The 14,775-nt window shown below is 47.7% G+C and overlaps 1 protein-coding gene across 1 annotated transcript; it reads left to right on the top strand.

The window, feature by feature from the left end:
* The first annotated feature begins 2,025 nt into the window (after positions 1 to 2,025).
* C2CD4B (C2 calcium dependent domain containing 4B) lies at positions 2,026 to 3,525 on the top strand. Its single transcript, XM_032623692.1, has 2 exons — positions 2,026 to 2,102; positions 2,287 to 3,525. The coding sequence occupies exon 2, from the start codon at positions 2,327 to 2,329 to the stop codon at positions 3,443 to 3,445; it is 1,119 nt and encodes a 372-aa protein (XP_032479583.1). The 5' UTR covers positions 2,026 to 2,102; positions 2,287 to 2,326; the 3' UTR covers positions 3,446 to 3,525.
* The last annotated feature ends 11,250 nt before the right edge of the window (positions 3,526 to 14,775 follow it).

Genomic DNA, 14,775 nt, shown 5'->3' on the forward strand with positions numbered 1-14,775 from the left:
GCAGAAGCAATAGGATAGGATCCACTCCGAGATCCCCTGGGGACTCCTCCGCTTGCAGGTGTGGCTGCAGCGGGTCTGGTTGCTGCTCCCCGGCTGCGTAGGGATTCATGCTTGCCGTATCAGAAAGCACACAATAGAGGGCAGCAGTGATCAACTTAAAAAGAAAGTATTACTTATCCATGGAAAATACTCACTCTCCTTACCTTTAAATATTTGGAAATGATGGTACTTATTCCAAAGCAGAGATAATGGAAAATACTTAGCACACTGAGTTGCTTTAAGAATTAACATTCTGGGTGTAAAGTACAATACAAACCATGCACACATGCCCTGACACACAGTGAACTCAGTGAATGATATTGAACTGAGTAGATGGATGGAGGGAGGAAGGCAGGAAAGAGAGAAGGAAGGAAGAAATTAGCAAAAAGCTAGGACTTACAATACATGGGCTGAGACTCATAATTTGAACGACCGTAGACAAGTCTCTTAACCTGAGCCTCAGTTTCTTATATCGTAAACAGAAGCAATGTCCACTGCACTGGTTTGTTGTGAGAAAGACATTGAATAAAGCAGTTAGACAGATATGTGGTTAAAACCACATGACAGTCATAAGACCTGGATTGTAGATCAGGCTGAATTCAACACAGTATAATTCATCAAATATTTACTGAGCAATTATTATTTGCCTGGCACTGTATCTCCAGGTGCTGAAACTGGAGGAGTTGAATAAGACAACCAGCCTTGTCCCTTAGGTCTGCTTTGGGATGGAGGCAGACCCAGGTTCTGGATCACAGCACTTCTATTTATTTTACATGTATTCACAGTAGGTCCGCCAGACTCCTCTCCGGTTGCGTTACTGCAGTCCTTGCCCTCAAGAAACTCACAGTCTAGTAGGGGAGACAAACCTGTAAACCCAAAATTCCAGAGCAGCCTGCTAAATGCAGCAATGGTGGTCCATAGAATGTGTATGAAGCAGCTGAGAACTGTAGTGGGGGAGTTGAGTAAGTGTTCTGAAGGGGATGATGTCTGGCTGAACTAAAAAAAAGGAGTTCCTATAGAGAAAAAAAGCAGAGGAGGGCACTTCAGATAGCAGGAAGCATCACATACAAAGCCAAATAGACAGGAAATTGCTAGTTCCAGTTTCTGCCATTTACTAGCTCCACTGAACTTTTATGGAATTTCCTCAAGTCCCACTGGACTTCAGTATTCTCATCTTGGAAAATGAAGGTTGGGGGCTGGGGTGGGGAGAGAGGCCATCTGGGTTTTCTGTGAAGTGCTTTCTAGCTGGATACCTCCATGCTGGAGCAGAGAGAAAGGGGTAGCTTTGGAAATACCAAGTGTCATTTTTAGGGCGTGAGCCGGAAACCCCACCTTTTGTGACCATCAAGATGATAGGCAGAGCCTGTAGTCATTCAGAAATGTTTGCGTACATTAATTCACCCACTCCACCAATATATATGGCACTGACTGAGCCAGGCCCTATACTATTAAGAAGGCCACTGTCTAACGGAGGGGGACAGACGCATAAATAAGTACACGAGTAGCATGGGAACAACTATGTGTCTACACACTGCAGGTTCGTGGGGGCGGTAAAACGGAAGACGCTAGTGCGTGTAGGTCACCTCCGGGGGGCCGGGGGGGGGCAGGATTTAGCTCCCAGCAAAAGGGAAATTCTTGTTTCCGTATCCAGCTGCACCTACTCCAAGAAACCTCCAACATTTTCAGCCGCCGATTCTCCCTTGGCAGGCCGACTATGCAGCCTCCCTCCACCGGCAACCTTTCACGGGCGGTTCCCTGCGCGCACAGCGGATGCAGGTCCCAAGGCTGAGCAGAGGGTACGGATTCTCGCCACAGCTTCGCTCCCAGGAGAGCCCCCGCGACAGGGCCTGGTGCTGGCGAGAAGGGGCGGCCGGGAGGGCGGGCCGTCCAGCGACTCCAAGGGTTGGGCTCCGGGCCAGCTGGGCGGGGCTCAGCCTCCGATATAAGTGAGGAGCGCCCGTCTCGCTGACACAGTGCTGAAGCTGGCGCGCCTGCTTGGACCGCGAGGCGGCGGGCACTGAACTTGCAACTCAGGAACCAGAGGGACTGAAGAAGAGGCAAAGGTCTGATTTCTACTTCTTCGTTTATTTAGTAACAATGAATGGAAGGCGGGTGGCTTTGTGGGCGCGCGAGAGCTCGGCCCGGACTGGCAGGAGCATTGGCACTCCCCAGAGGGCTCCGGGGAGGGGTCCAGGCACTCCCGAGACGCCCCGGGCGTCCAAACTTAGTAGCTTCTCTCCCTCGCAGGAGCGCTTCTTCCCCCCACTCCCAGCCCCAGCCTCGGAGGATGCGGCTCCTTGGGAAACTCCGCACCTCGGCCGCGGGCCGCGCGGCTCTGGAGCCTGCCTTCTCCAACGTGCTCACCCCGGACCGCATCCCCGAGTTCTGCATCCCGCCGCGGCTGCCCGCGCCCTGCGCGCCAGTGTCCTCGCCCCAGGCCGCCACCCTGCCCCGGCGGTGCGCTGCAGAGCCGGACCTTTGGCCTCGAGGAGCCTACGACGGCGCGGGCCGCACGGACTGGGACCCACGCTCGCAGGCCGCGCTCTCGCTGCCGCACCTGCCCCGTGCGCGCACCGCCTACGGCTTCTGCGCGCTACTCGAGAGCCCGCACACCCGCCGCAAGGAGTCGCTCTTCCATGGGGGCTCGGGCACCGCCCCGCTCCTGCCCGGGCCCCGCCCCCGGGCCCGCACCTTCGGCGGCGGCGGCGGCGGCGGCGGCGATCCCCTCACGCCCCCGGGAAGAGTCCCTGCTGCGCCTCCCACGGCCCCCGCCCGCCCCCGCCCGCCCCCGGTTGCACTCGCCCCGCGGCCCCACGGCCGCCGCCTCCTGCGCGCTCCCGAGGGGCTGCTGCGCCGCGCACTGCGGGTCGGGAGGAGCCGAGGCCGGGCCCGCGCCCGCTACGTCTCCAGCGGGGACGGGGATGACGACGACGACGGGCGCCTCTCCGGCTCCTGGTCCCCGGCCCGGGCCCCCGCCACGTCCCCTCCGCCGCCCCCCGACCCTCGGCCCGAGCGCCTGGAGGCCGAGGGCACCGTGACTCTGGACCGCGCCGGCGGCGCCCTGCGCCTTGCCGCCGAGTACAGTCGGGACAGCGGGCGCCTCCGCGTCCGGCTGCTCCGCGCCGAGGGCCCGGCCGGTGGGGCCGCCGAGCCCCGCGCCCCCGTCGGCTGCCAGGTCAGCTTCATCCTGCAGCCGCCGGGCCAGACGCGCCGGCTGCGGGGCGCCGTGGTCCGGCGGAGCCGCCGGGAGGTCTTGGAGCAGGACTTGTGCTTGGACGGGCTCTCGGAGGACGAGGTGCGTCGCCTGGCCGTGCGCGTCAAGGCCGAGAACGGGGGCCGCGGGCTGGATCGGGGCCGCCTGCTGGGCCAGGGCGAGCTGCTGCTGGGCCCCCTCCTGCTTCTGTGAGGGCGCGCCCTGCCCCTGGGGCCTCTCGGACACCGCCAGCCGCTTTGTACCAAATAAATGTTATTTATTCATTTTTCTAATCATGTTCTCGCTTTGTTGCCGTTTTAGTTCTTAGGAATCTGCTTTTGTCATCGTTTATTGGTAGGGAAGGATAAAATAATGACGCCCTCCTCTATTCAAAACAATCCTTTTCTCCAGAACATTTTTTACGTAAAAAGGTTGTCTTGTGTCTGAAAGAGAGAAGAAAGAAGTACACCCCATCTGCGTTGTTTTCCCATTCCTGATTTATATCAATGCCAAACGGCTTATGGGTTTTAAAAAATGTCATTCCTTCAGGATCATGCCCAACGCTAAGATGCGTATAGACGGCTTTCCATATTTGATGTGGTGTAGATTCATATCCTCATTTGTGCACACGCACATCAGGGTGGGAACCTTCCTGTAACACGGATACCTTGATGGGAAAAGAATTCCTTTCCCATGAAGAAAGAACAAGATTCTTTTGAAAGTGAAGTCTTCAAAAATTGCGGAGGAAAAAGAAAACAAAGGAAGTGAAGGATCTTCCAATGGATTGTACGTGGGGAGTATATTCCTGGCCTCTCCCTCTCCCTTCTCCAGAAGGAGCCCTGGGAAATCTTGCTATTTCAGAAAGGAAATCATTCCTATCTCTGTAAACAAGGTGATATTTTTTGTGGCTTTATTTCTACCCAGCTATGTATATGTACATAGTAATTAATGACTTTGCAATAGGATTTCCCAGATGAGTTGAAACGTAAACTGTCAGTTTTTTGAACACGGGGTTATGAGAGAGTGTTTCTTAATCCAACTTATTTTCATTTGTTGATTCAACAAATAGACCTGAGTCCACTGGAAACTGATTATACCCAAGGGGGTATGCCCTTTATTAGAGGTATCTATGATGTGGTGGAGAGCACAAGGAGGGTGGGGGGAGATATAGATTCCAACCTTTTATCTGCCACTTGTCACTTGTCTGAACCATGGCAAATCAGTTCATCTCCCTGAACCTCATTTCCTACATCAGTGAAAAGGAGGGTATTAATACCTACCTTACCCGGTTTTGTGAAGATATGCCTTAATACCCAAATAACCCTTAAATACATGTGAAATATGCTAGCATCCCGGAAAAGGCTTGAACTGGGCTAGTGAGCAGGTGCTCAATAATGTTCCAGAAAATGAACTCCCTCACTTATTCTCCTTCCTTTCCAATTGTTTCTCCCTGGTCTTGGAGGCCAACAGAATGGATGGCTACCTGAGACTGAGGACTTCCGGTGGCCCAGAGTGGGATTACAGACCCTCCAGGATCTCTGTGGCGAATTTCCCCAGAAGCAGTAGTTCGAATGCATGCTACTTCAAAAATCCCTTCAGCATTGTTATTACCAGAATGAAGTTCTGGGTACAAATTTGGTTAGAGTAAATACATAAAAATCCTGGATTTTAAACATACTTTCAAAGTGGACAAATTAACCCTTAGAAATCATCTAATCAAACGACTTCTGAAACTGAGAAAATACCACAGAAGTGACTGGTCTGAAGCTACATATCTAGTTACTGGCTGGGCTCAGACAAGAAGAGGTTGTCCTGACTTCTCCAGAGGACTGACCTACCCTTTGCTTTTTCATTCAACAATTAGTTGTTGAGTTCTTCCATTGTGACAAGCACAGTACTAAGGCCTGGGGATAAAGCTATGAATAAGGCAGACCACATTCCTGTTCCCCCCAGGACTTAACCTTTGTGAGGGTAGCCAAACAATAGCCAGGTTTTGTTATTACAGATTGAGGTGACTATAATGAAGACAATAAACTAAGGAAGGTGCTAGAGATTCTGTGGGCTAGGGAGGTGGCCGGTAGGATGTTCTCAGAGACAGAGTGGTCAGGAAAGGTCTCTCTAAGACCTGAGGAAGGAATCATCCACACCAGGAACTTAATCTATCCAAATAACCACTTAAATGTGTCCCTATGACCTATCGATGCATCCAAACCAGAATTCTTGATTTTCCCCTCCCAAATCCCTTCCTCCCCTAGGCTTCCGTATTTCAATAAATGGCACCATCATTCTTTCTTTCACTCAAACAAAAAACCTGCAGTCATCTTTAACTTTTCTCTCTCACACTCCACTTTCCTCAGATGTAAATGTTACCTCCTTATCACATCCTCCCTTGGCCATCCTATTTTTAAAAAGCATCATTGTCACTGGCACTGCTTTATTCTTCTCCCTATCACTTATCACTACTGGACATTATATTATACACTTATTGCTGTTTTGGGTTTATTTTCTCTTCCACTAGAATATATGCTTTATAAAGGCAGGGATTTGTTTGTTTATTCATTGCTCTATTTCCAGTGCCTAGAACAGAGTCTGGCATACAGTAGATACTCGATAAGTATTGATTTAGTGTTGAATGAATATAGGAAGAGATGGAGTAAGTAGAGGAGAGTAGAGGACCTAGGACAAAGCCTTGAGACAGTCCAACATTTAGAAATTTAATAGAGGAGGAAAAGTCAGTCTAGGGGACAGAGAAGCAGCAGCCAGTGAGGTAGGGGAGAGGCCAGGGTAGTGTGGAGTCCTGGAAGCCAAGATAGAACATATTCCAAGAAAGAGGGGATGTTCAACTCATTTACATCCTGCTGGAAAGTCTAGATAAATGAAAACAGAGAAATGCCCATTGGCTTTGGGAAGATGAATGTCAGTGATGAACTTGACAGGAACAGGTCTAGGAGAAGACTGACGTCAGGAACCAGACTAGAATGGGTTAAAACATGAGTGGGAGGTGAGAGAATACAGAGTTTTGGAAGAGGGAAGGAGAGAAAAAGGGCTGTAGCGGGAAGAGAATACAGAGTCAAAGGATAATCATTTTGTTTTAATATGAAAGAATCCAACACATGTTTGGAATATCCAGAATGGAGGGAGACATTGATAATAAAGCGAAAGAAAACCAGCAATAATTATAGGAGCACAGTCTTTGGAAAAGCAAGAGAGGGTCTAGAACACAAGTGAGTAGAAGCAGGATAAAGAACCCACATTCCTGATGCATATCTTTTTTCCATCACTCCATCTATGCATCATTCCATCCTGGGATGGCTCACACTTGTAGTCCTAGGATGTCCTACCCCTACAGTTTCTCATCAGAGACCAGGCTGGAGAGAAGACCTTGCTTCTACAAACATTCCCGTAAGACCGAGAACGAATTTCCCTGAAAAACCCCCAGCGAACTTCTCCATGTATTTTATTAGCGCAAATTGCGTCTAGCTGAGTGAGGTCAGCGTCTGCTGAGGCCCATGCTTCTTCCTGTTAGGAAGACGGGAAATGATGTGGAGTATAAGAAGCAGCAGAAAGTCTGACACCGGAAAGACGTAGCTTCAAATCTTGGCTCTGCTGCCAACTAATTGTATGATCTTGGGGCAAATGTTTAACTTCTTTGAACCGAGGTTTTGTCTTTTCTAAAATATCGGGTGTGAAGATGGCCAGGGTTAAATATGAGAATTGCATTTTGTCCCAGCAAGCTTCATATTAACGTGAGGTGCCCTTCTGTTTTCAAATATGATGTGAACCCCCTTCTTTAGCGCATGCAGATGAATATCATTTTGCCAAATGGCTTTATGCTCACCTGTGTTTCTAGTCTTAAGTCTGTACAAAGGGCAGGCTACTGAGAACTTGTCTGGGTGGCTGCACTAAAGGACACAAACACAAAGAATTGCATCTTTCCATCTGCTGTGTTCCTGAGAGGGGAACTGCAGCTCAGCTGATGTGTGTTTCTAAAGTCCAGCCATTACCATGAGGAGGTTTTCATCGTCTGTGAACATCAAGGCCTTGATAAATATCCCCGGGTGATCAGACAGTAGTGTTTGTGCTGACAGGGAAAATCCATACTTTACTTGGCAAAAAGAATATGATTTATTTTGCAGATTGATAACAACTCGATGTAAAAAAGAACCAGTGTCTCCTGTCTTCACCTGTCTGTCAGGAGACGGTGCCTCGATTGTCAGCACTGTCCTCACAGCACCCAGGACCCTTGTCTGTTCCTCCTCCCGGTCCCCGGGCTGGAGCCGCCCTATCTTCACCTGCTTAGGCTGCTCTACACTGCCTCTTCACCATCATCAAATTTTTAATTTTTATTTTGAAATAATTTCACATTTACAGAACAGTTGCAAAAACAGTACTAAGAATTCCCATATACCCTTCACTCAGATTCTCCAAGTGTTAACATTCTCCATATTTTTTATCATTATATCTATATATTTATATATCTACATATCTATCTGTTTATCTTTTTTTTTTTCATGAAGGATTTGGGAATAAGTTGCACATATGTGCCCTTTTTCCCTAAACGCTATTGTAAGGGCATAATATGCTGAGAGCTAAGCACTGAGGAGGCTCCCACGCAGCCCCTCTGTGTACAGAACCCATGTTCTTTCCTGAGAACCTCTGACACCTGGACCAACGCCAGGCACCAGAGACAGTGCTTACAGTTCATGTTGGTAAAACTTTATTTCTTGCTTTTAAGATGAAAATATAAACAAGTGTATTGATATCTTCTTCCCTGCAATGGATTATCATGCCCCTAGGGCAGGGGTCCCCAACCCCTGGGTCACAGACGGATGGGTACCAACCTGCCTGCTAGGAACCGGGCCTCACGGCGGGAGGTGAGTGGCCAGCGAGCGAGCAAAGCTTCATCTGCCGCTCCCCACCGCTCTCATTACCGCCTGAACCATCCCCAACCTCCCCCCACCCCCCGGCCCGGTCCGTGGAAATATAGTCTTCCAGGAAACCAGTCCCTGGTGCCAAAAAGTTTGGGGACCGCTGCCCTAGGGTGCATAGAATACATTTTGAAGACCAGTACTCTAGATTTTCAGTTATCAAGGAGACCAAGTACTGTCATTAGGGAGATAAATCTATCTATTCCTTGGAAGAAATGAATTTGATCTTTAATAGAGAAATTGAAGAATTCGAATATGAGCAGATGAATTCCTAGAGAATGAGCAGATACTTAGCGTAAATGTTGGCCCTTTTTGAGGCTGCTAAACATGGTAATTGTATGAGACCATGTACTTGTCTGACAAGTGGTCCCTGGCCATTCTCTTCTAATGAGCACTCTGTCCCTTATTTGAATCAGTAATGGATATTTACTGGTCTTGATCACCTGGTAAGTAATTATTCCTTGAAGCAGCAATATCTTGATTTTCTTAAGTGGAATCACTCAATCAGTTCTCTCAGTTGATACGTTTCAGATGATAGCGATTCCGTATCGTTTCAGGGACGGGTCTAACTCAGGCCTGGCCAATGAGAATATTTCATACTCTTGGCCGCAGTGATTGGTTCAAGTATGTAATTGTGATCCCGTGAGATTCACGTTCGGCTCAGTGAGATTCACGTTCGGCTCAGTGAGATTCACGTTCGGCTCAGTGAGATTCAGATCCAGTAGTTGTATTGAGAAAGAAACAAACTTTTCTGCTGAATTTGAACCTGACGGGTACAGTCCTGGAGCTCTTGTTTGCTATCTTGCCATTACATGGAACCCAAGGAACCAAAGCCAACATGGAGAAGAACGGAGTGATAAACGGAGAGACTCAGTGTCCCAGCGACATCACTTGCATTCTGAAGCTGTGACTGTAGTTGGGTTACCCTAATCTCTTTTCAGTTGAGCTGGGTTTGAATTGGACTTTCTGTCACTGAATCAAAAAAGAGCCTTGACTAGAGCCTTCACGAGAACCTGAGCTCACCTTATTTCCTGTCTCCTACCCATTGTGGACGGCACTCGTATCCTTGATTTCTAACCCAGGAAGTCAGCAATGGAGTGAGGTGAGGGATAGAGCAAGACTCAAGGACGGGTTAAGTATGTATATTTCATGCATTGTTTGGTCACTAAAAAAAACGTCTAGAAGCTTAAAGATTTGTTTTGTGGGCCAGGTCAAAACATGCCCACATCAAGATGGCTGTCAAAATAGCAAATACTTTTCAGGTAAGACTGCACCTGGCAGCAGCTTACCTGAATTGCATGCATCACATCTTGTAGGAAACAGGTCTCTGAAAGGATAATCTTGGAAAATTTGACTTGCAAAGTGACAAAAACCTGAGAGGTGCTGTTTTGAGTTGTGAAAACATTTTGTATGAATAATAATAATAATTTTCTGAATATCACTTTCTAGTCTGTAAAGTGCTTTCACAGAATTAATTCCTTTTTTTTTTTTTTTTTTTTTGCTGTATGCGGGCCTCTCACTGTTGTGACCTCTCCTGTTGCGGAGCACAGGCTCCGGACGCGCAGTCTCAGCGGCCATGGCTCACGGGCCCAGCCGCTCCGCGGCATAGTGCGGTCTTCCTGGACCAGGGCACGAACCCGTGTCTCCTGCATCAGCAGGCAGACTCTCAACCACTGCGCCACCAGGGAAGCCCAGAATTTATTCCTTTTGATCTGAACAGCAACCCTTTAAGTCAGGTGTAGGTACTATTATTATTATTGCTATTTGCCCTATTTTACAAATAAAGAATTGTAAATTACTTCTGAAGACCCAGTGAGTAAGTGAGGGAGCCAGGAATCAGTCCCAGGTCACCTTATTATTACCATCGTGTCGCAGTGGAATTGTAAGTTCCTTGAATCAGGGTCCACTTCTTATATGTCTTTATATGTTCCTACCAACGCCTGCCAACCCAGCTGTATGTGCAGGAGGTAAGCCTGCAATGAGTACAGATGAAATGTTTCAGTGCTGGGCATTTGGTGACTAAATCAAAGAAGGCTAGAGTGGAGAAAGATCACATGGAGCTTCAGGTAAACAACAAAACTACCCAAAAAACAAACCCCACCCCCCCACCAAGAAAACCAGACTTGATATGCTTGGTTAATAATACAGGGGAAAAAAGAAAGAAAAAGAACTAAAGCTCATATTTTAACTTTGGTTTTGAGTTACTGAATACATTAATAAATATATCACTGGATTATATGCTTACATAATTTTAGCAGTTCACATAGAGCCTTTGGCTACAGTGTAGTTCAGATTAAAAAAATAATGGCTCAGGGACTTCCCTGGTGGCGCAGTGGTTAAGAATCCACATGCCAATGCAGGGGACACGGGTTCGATCCCTGGTCCGGGAAGATCCCACATGCCGCAGAACTACTAAGCCCGTGCGCCACAACTACTGAGCCTGTGCTCTAGAGCCCGCGTGCTACAACTACTGAGCCCGTGTGCTTAGAGCCTATGCTCTGCAACAAGAGAAGCCACCGCAATGAGAAGCTGGCGTACCACAACAAAGAGTAGTCCCCACTCGCCGCAACTAGAGAAAGCCCATGCGCAGCAACAAAGACCCAATGCAGCCAAAAATAAACAAATAAATTTATTTTAAAAAAAATGGCTCAGAGATATTGATCATAGGATACAACTTTCAGCTATAAGATGAATAAATTCTGAAATCCTAATGTACAGCATGGTGACTGTAGTTAGCAGTAATATATTACACACTAGAAATTTGGGAAGAGAGTAGATCTCAAGTGGTTTCACCACACACACAAACACACACACACACAATAACTGTGGGAGGCGATAGGTATGTTAATTAGTTTGATTGTGGTAATTATTGCACAATGCATACATGCATCAAAACATTACCTTATAGGGAATTCCCTGGTGGTCTAGTGGTTAGGACTTTGGGCTTTCAGTGCTGGGGCCGGGGTTCGATCACTGGTCAGGGAACTAAGATCCTGCCTGCCACAAGGTGTGGCCAAATTAAAAAAAAAAATCACCGTATATACCTTAGATATATACAACTCTTATTTGTCAAAACATAAATTAATTAAAATACTTTTAAAATTAACAGCTCAAAGAGACTGATTTGTATCTAGAGGGCCGCTTGCTTGATTCAATTATGTATCCATGTTTGATTATATATTGTTTTCTCCCAGGGTCAAACTGGAGTCATTCTGGATTTATTCCATGGTCACACTAGAATCCTCAGGGAGTCTTTCTGGGCCAACCCAACACTGCAGTGAGCAGGGCTCTCAGCTGCTCCACGGAGACAGTGAATCAGGAGAAAAGTCAGTCTTTGCAGAGATGGACAAAACTTGGTGAGTAATGCATAACATGGATATCACTGCTATTAGGAAAGTGGCATTGTGGTCATGCTGTTCTTTATTCATAATACTTTTTCAAAGCTGAGTTTATAATTAAAAAAACAATTAAATCAACTATACGTCCACAAAAAAATAAAATTATTAATAAAAAAACAATTAAAGCACTCCACTCGATTTTAGAGATCTGTCTTAGAACCTGAAAGAATGATCTTGAGCAACGTACTTTTAATCTTGCTAAGCTTCAGCTCTACTTACGTTCATAATAGCCTGAAAACTAAGGTGGAGGCAGCCTGGGAGTAACTGAGCTGTCAGAGGCCTACCTTAGTGCAGGGAAACAGGCAAACCTGGCAACATGGACCTGTGGGCATTTGGCACTTAGTAATAGTAAAGATGACGGTGTTGTTGATAGCTCACATTGGTTGTGTTTACCAGTAAGGCATAATGCTGAGGACTGTACATGCTGAGATTTATTTAATTCTCACAACAAACTATGGAGTATGGGTGTGAAGAGAAAACTAAGCCTCAGAAATAAAAGCCTAGAATTTCAAGCCAGGCAACTGCAGGGCTGGGCCTCTGAGGCAGGTTGTACAAGGTAGTGGTTAAGAGCATGGATTTTAGATTTCAACCCTCTCTCTTCTACTTATAAGCCATGTGACCTGCAGAGATTTAGTTTTTCCCCTGTGCCTCGGTTTCCTCATTTTGAAATAGAGATGTAATATCACCTCCTCTGGAGACTTCTTGGGAGGATTATATCAATTAAAATGTAAAGTACTCGCCTATTCCGAGCACCTGTCAGGTGGTTCCCATTACACCAGGGCTGAAATGAAAGGACGTCTGCAGACTGAGTGTCCCGGTGGGACCTCCTTCTTAGCTGGAAGTCTAGAAGCCAGCTCTGCTGGCTGACTCTGCGCACGATGGACTTGTGTTTTGGCGCCCAGCCCTGTCCTGATGTATCCCCCCATCCTCTGACTCTGGTACCTCTGCTGTGGAGATGCTGAGGCTGACTTTGCATATCCTGTCAAGTCCCTGCCCCTGGAGTGATCACCAGGGACTACAGGTGTCAATCACGTGGGTGCATGTGCCTGCCTTTGGGAGAACAGAGTGTGGGGAGAGAACGCCTGTGTGCTCCCCACACCATCTGCATCAGGACCTCAGGCACTGGATGGGGATGGGAAACAATGCCAGGAGAAGAGACGCTGTTACTGGACAAAACCCTGAGCTGGGTGTGGGATAGATTTTCATCTATGGAGGGGTATGATGAAGAGGTAGAGAACATTTTCCCCTTTGGGGTGGCCTGGGCTATGCCCTCCTCAAAGCCAGGAGAAAAAAATCAGTGATGAGGGATCTCATGCACTGGGATGACCTAGTTTCTCCCCAGCATCTGAGCAAGGAGGTCTTGGACTCTGTCCCACTTTGCAAAGGCCAAAACTTTTACCTCTGGAAGTGAGGTTCTCTGAGTAGGAGAAAAAGGGCAGTGCTGGGGAATCTCTCAGACTCCCAGAGCAGAACCAACCTTGGCTTCAGAGGATCAGGCTTCCAGCTTACCTCACTCCCCTCTGCCAGCTAGCAAGCCTGTCCTGAGGTCTTATCAAACCCCCTGGGGATGAAAGCCTTCTGTGGTGGGTACCTTTTGGGATGGGCTGCAAGCTTCCTGGTGAGCCTGGCAGGAGAGGCCCAGCTGTGGCTGGTGCGTGTAGCCCTTACCCAGAGCTGCCTGGGAGCAAAGAAAGACAAGGGAGCAAGGGAGCCGAGGGCAGTAGCAAAGGAGTGGGTGGTGCCAGTGCACAGGGACGTGAAAAGGGGAGGGTTGATGGGCAGAATACAGCAGCCCTGGAGCCGCTGTGTCCTTCTCCAGCTGCCAGAGCGTGATTGGAGGAAGGGTGAGAAAGGAAGGAGAGGAAAGTGTGATCAGGGGTGGGAAGAGCTCTGTCGAGATGGGCAGTTCTTGGCACTGCTTTGAGAGGTTTTATTTGGGTGGAGGGCCACAGTTTTTAAAAGTATTATTATTTATCAACTCATTCAGAGTACAAGGCATTGTTCTAGGTGCTTGAAATTTTTTCAGATATTTCATGCTCGTTGGCAACCTGTTATTGTTCCTGCTTTGCAGATGAACGGATTGAGTGACAGTGGAATCTAGTAACTTGCCCAAGGTCACACGACTAGGAAGGGGTAGAGCTTGGCTTTAAACCCAGGCAGGCTGGTATGAGAGGTCAGGCTCTTAACCCTAGCTCCTCTCTATGGAAGACTCCAGACGTGGGCTAGGTTGCCTGCTGCCAGCAGGGACAGTGGTTTGGCAAAGGAGAGAGCTTTTGAAAACAAACTTGACCCACCTCCCAACTTTTTTCCAGGCACTAACCTGAAAAAGTAAATCCTGCAGAAATCAAGGCTTAGAGAGAACGTCCTAACGCAATTTACTCTGAGATATATAAGTGCTATAACTACACCAGGAATCAAACATATGTCCACATTCCAGAAATTTTTTCTGAAGATGGATATCCTAAGGACGCTTTAAAAAAAATAAAAAGTAGATACATTCTTTGAAAGGGGGACAAATAAAAATAATTAGTAAAATAACTAACGTGCAGAAGAAGAGGCTAAAAAACTTAAAGAGGCGTGAATGGAACATTTGATGTGGATTTGTTTCCATGTACATCATGTGACAGGAAACTCCAAACAGTTTAATCAGTTCTGTTCTTTGTGTTTCCATTCACTGTAATGTGGTCATGGTCACAATGTCATTTCTGTTCCAAGGAACAGAAATCCAGAAAGGGAAAGGATCAGGTGAGGAAAAGAGGAGAGGGTGAGGGCAGAGAAGAGGGAGGTTTCCTGACGCCCTGAGCTTACCCTAAAGTGCCTTAGTCTGAACTGAGTTTTCCTTTGACAACAGGCCACCGTTGGTTCCTCCTCTTCTAAAGAGGAGAGCATGTTTATGGAACCTTAGAGGTTTATGGAGCACTTCCTCCGAGCTGCCTTCAAGAAACTTATAATCTTATGGAAGAGAAGGCATGTCTACAAGGCAAGACAAAGTGAGAGTCCAACAGGGGCAGAGGCCAAGATGCTGAAGGGCTGATTAGCTCCAAGGCTGCCTCAGGGGCAGGACTGGTCTATGCTCTTACCTTCTGCTTTCTCCCTCGGGGCTTCGCAAGTGGGAACACAGCACCCAGGACTGGCCCCAGTGGAGTTTAACTCAGTTCCCAGGGTACTTTCCTTGCACACACTGGAGGGCACCACAAAGGAAGGGAATACAGTTGGA

This window comes from Phocoena sinus, chromosome 2, assembly GCF_008692025.1.
Source record: "Phocoena sinus isolate mPhoSin1 chromosome 2, mPhoSin1.pri, whole genome shotgun sequence".
NCBI classification, from domain to species: Eukaryota; Metazoa; Chordata; class Mammalia; order Artiodactyla; family Phocoenidae; genus Phocoena; species Phocoena sinus.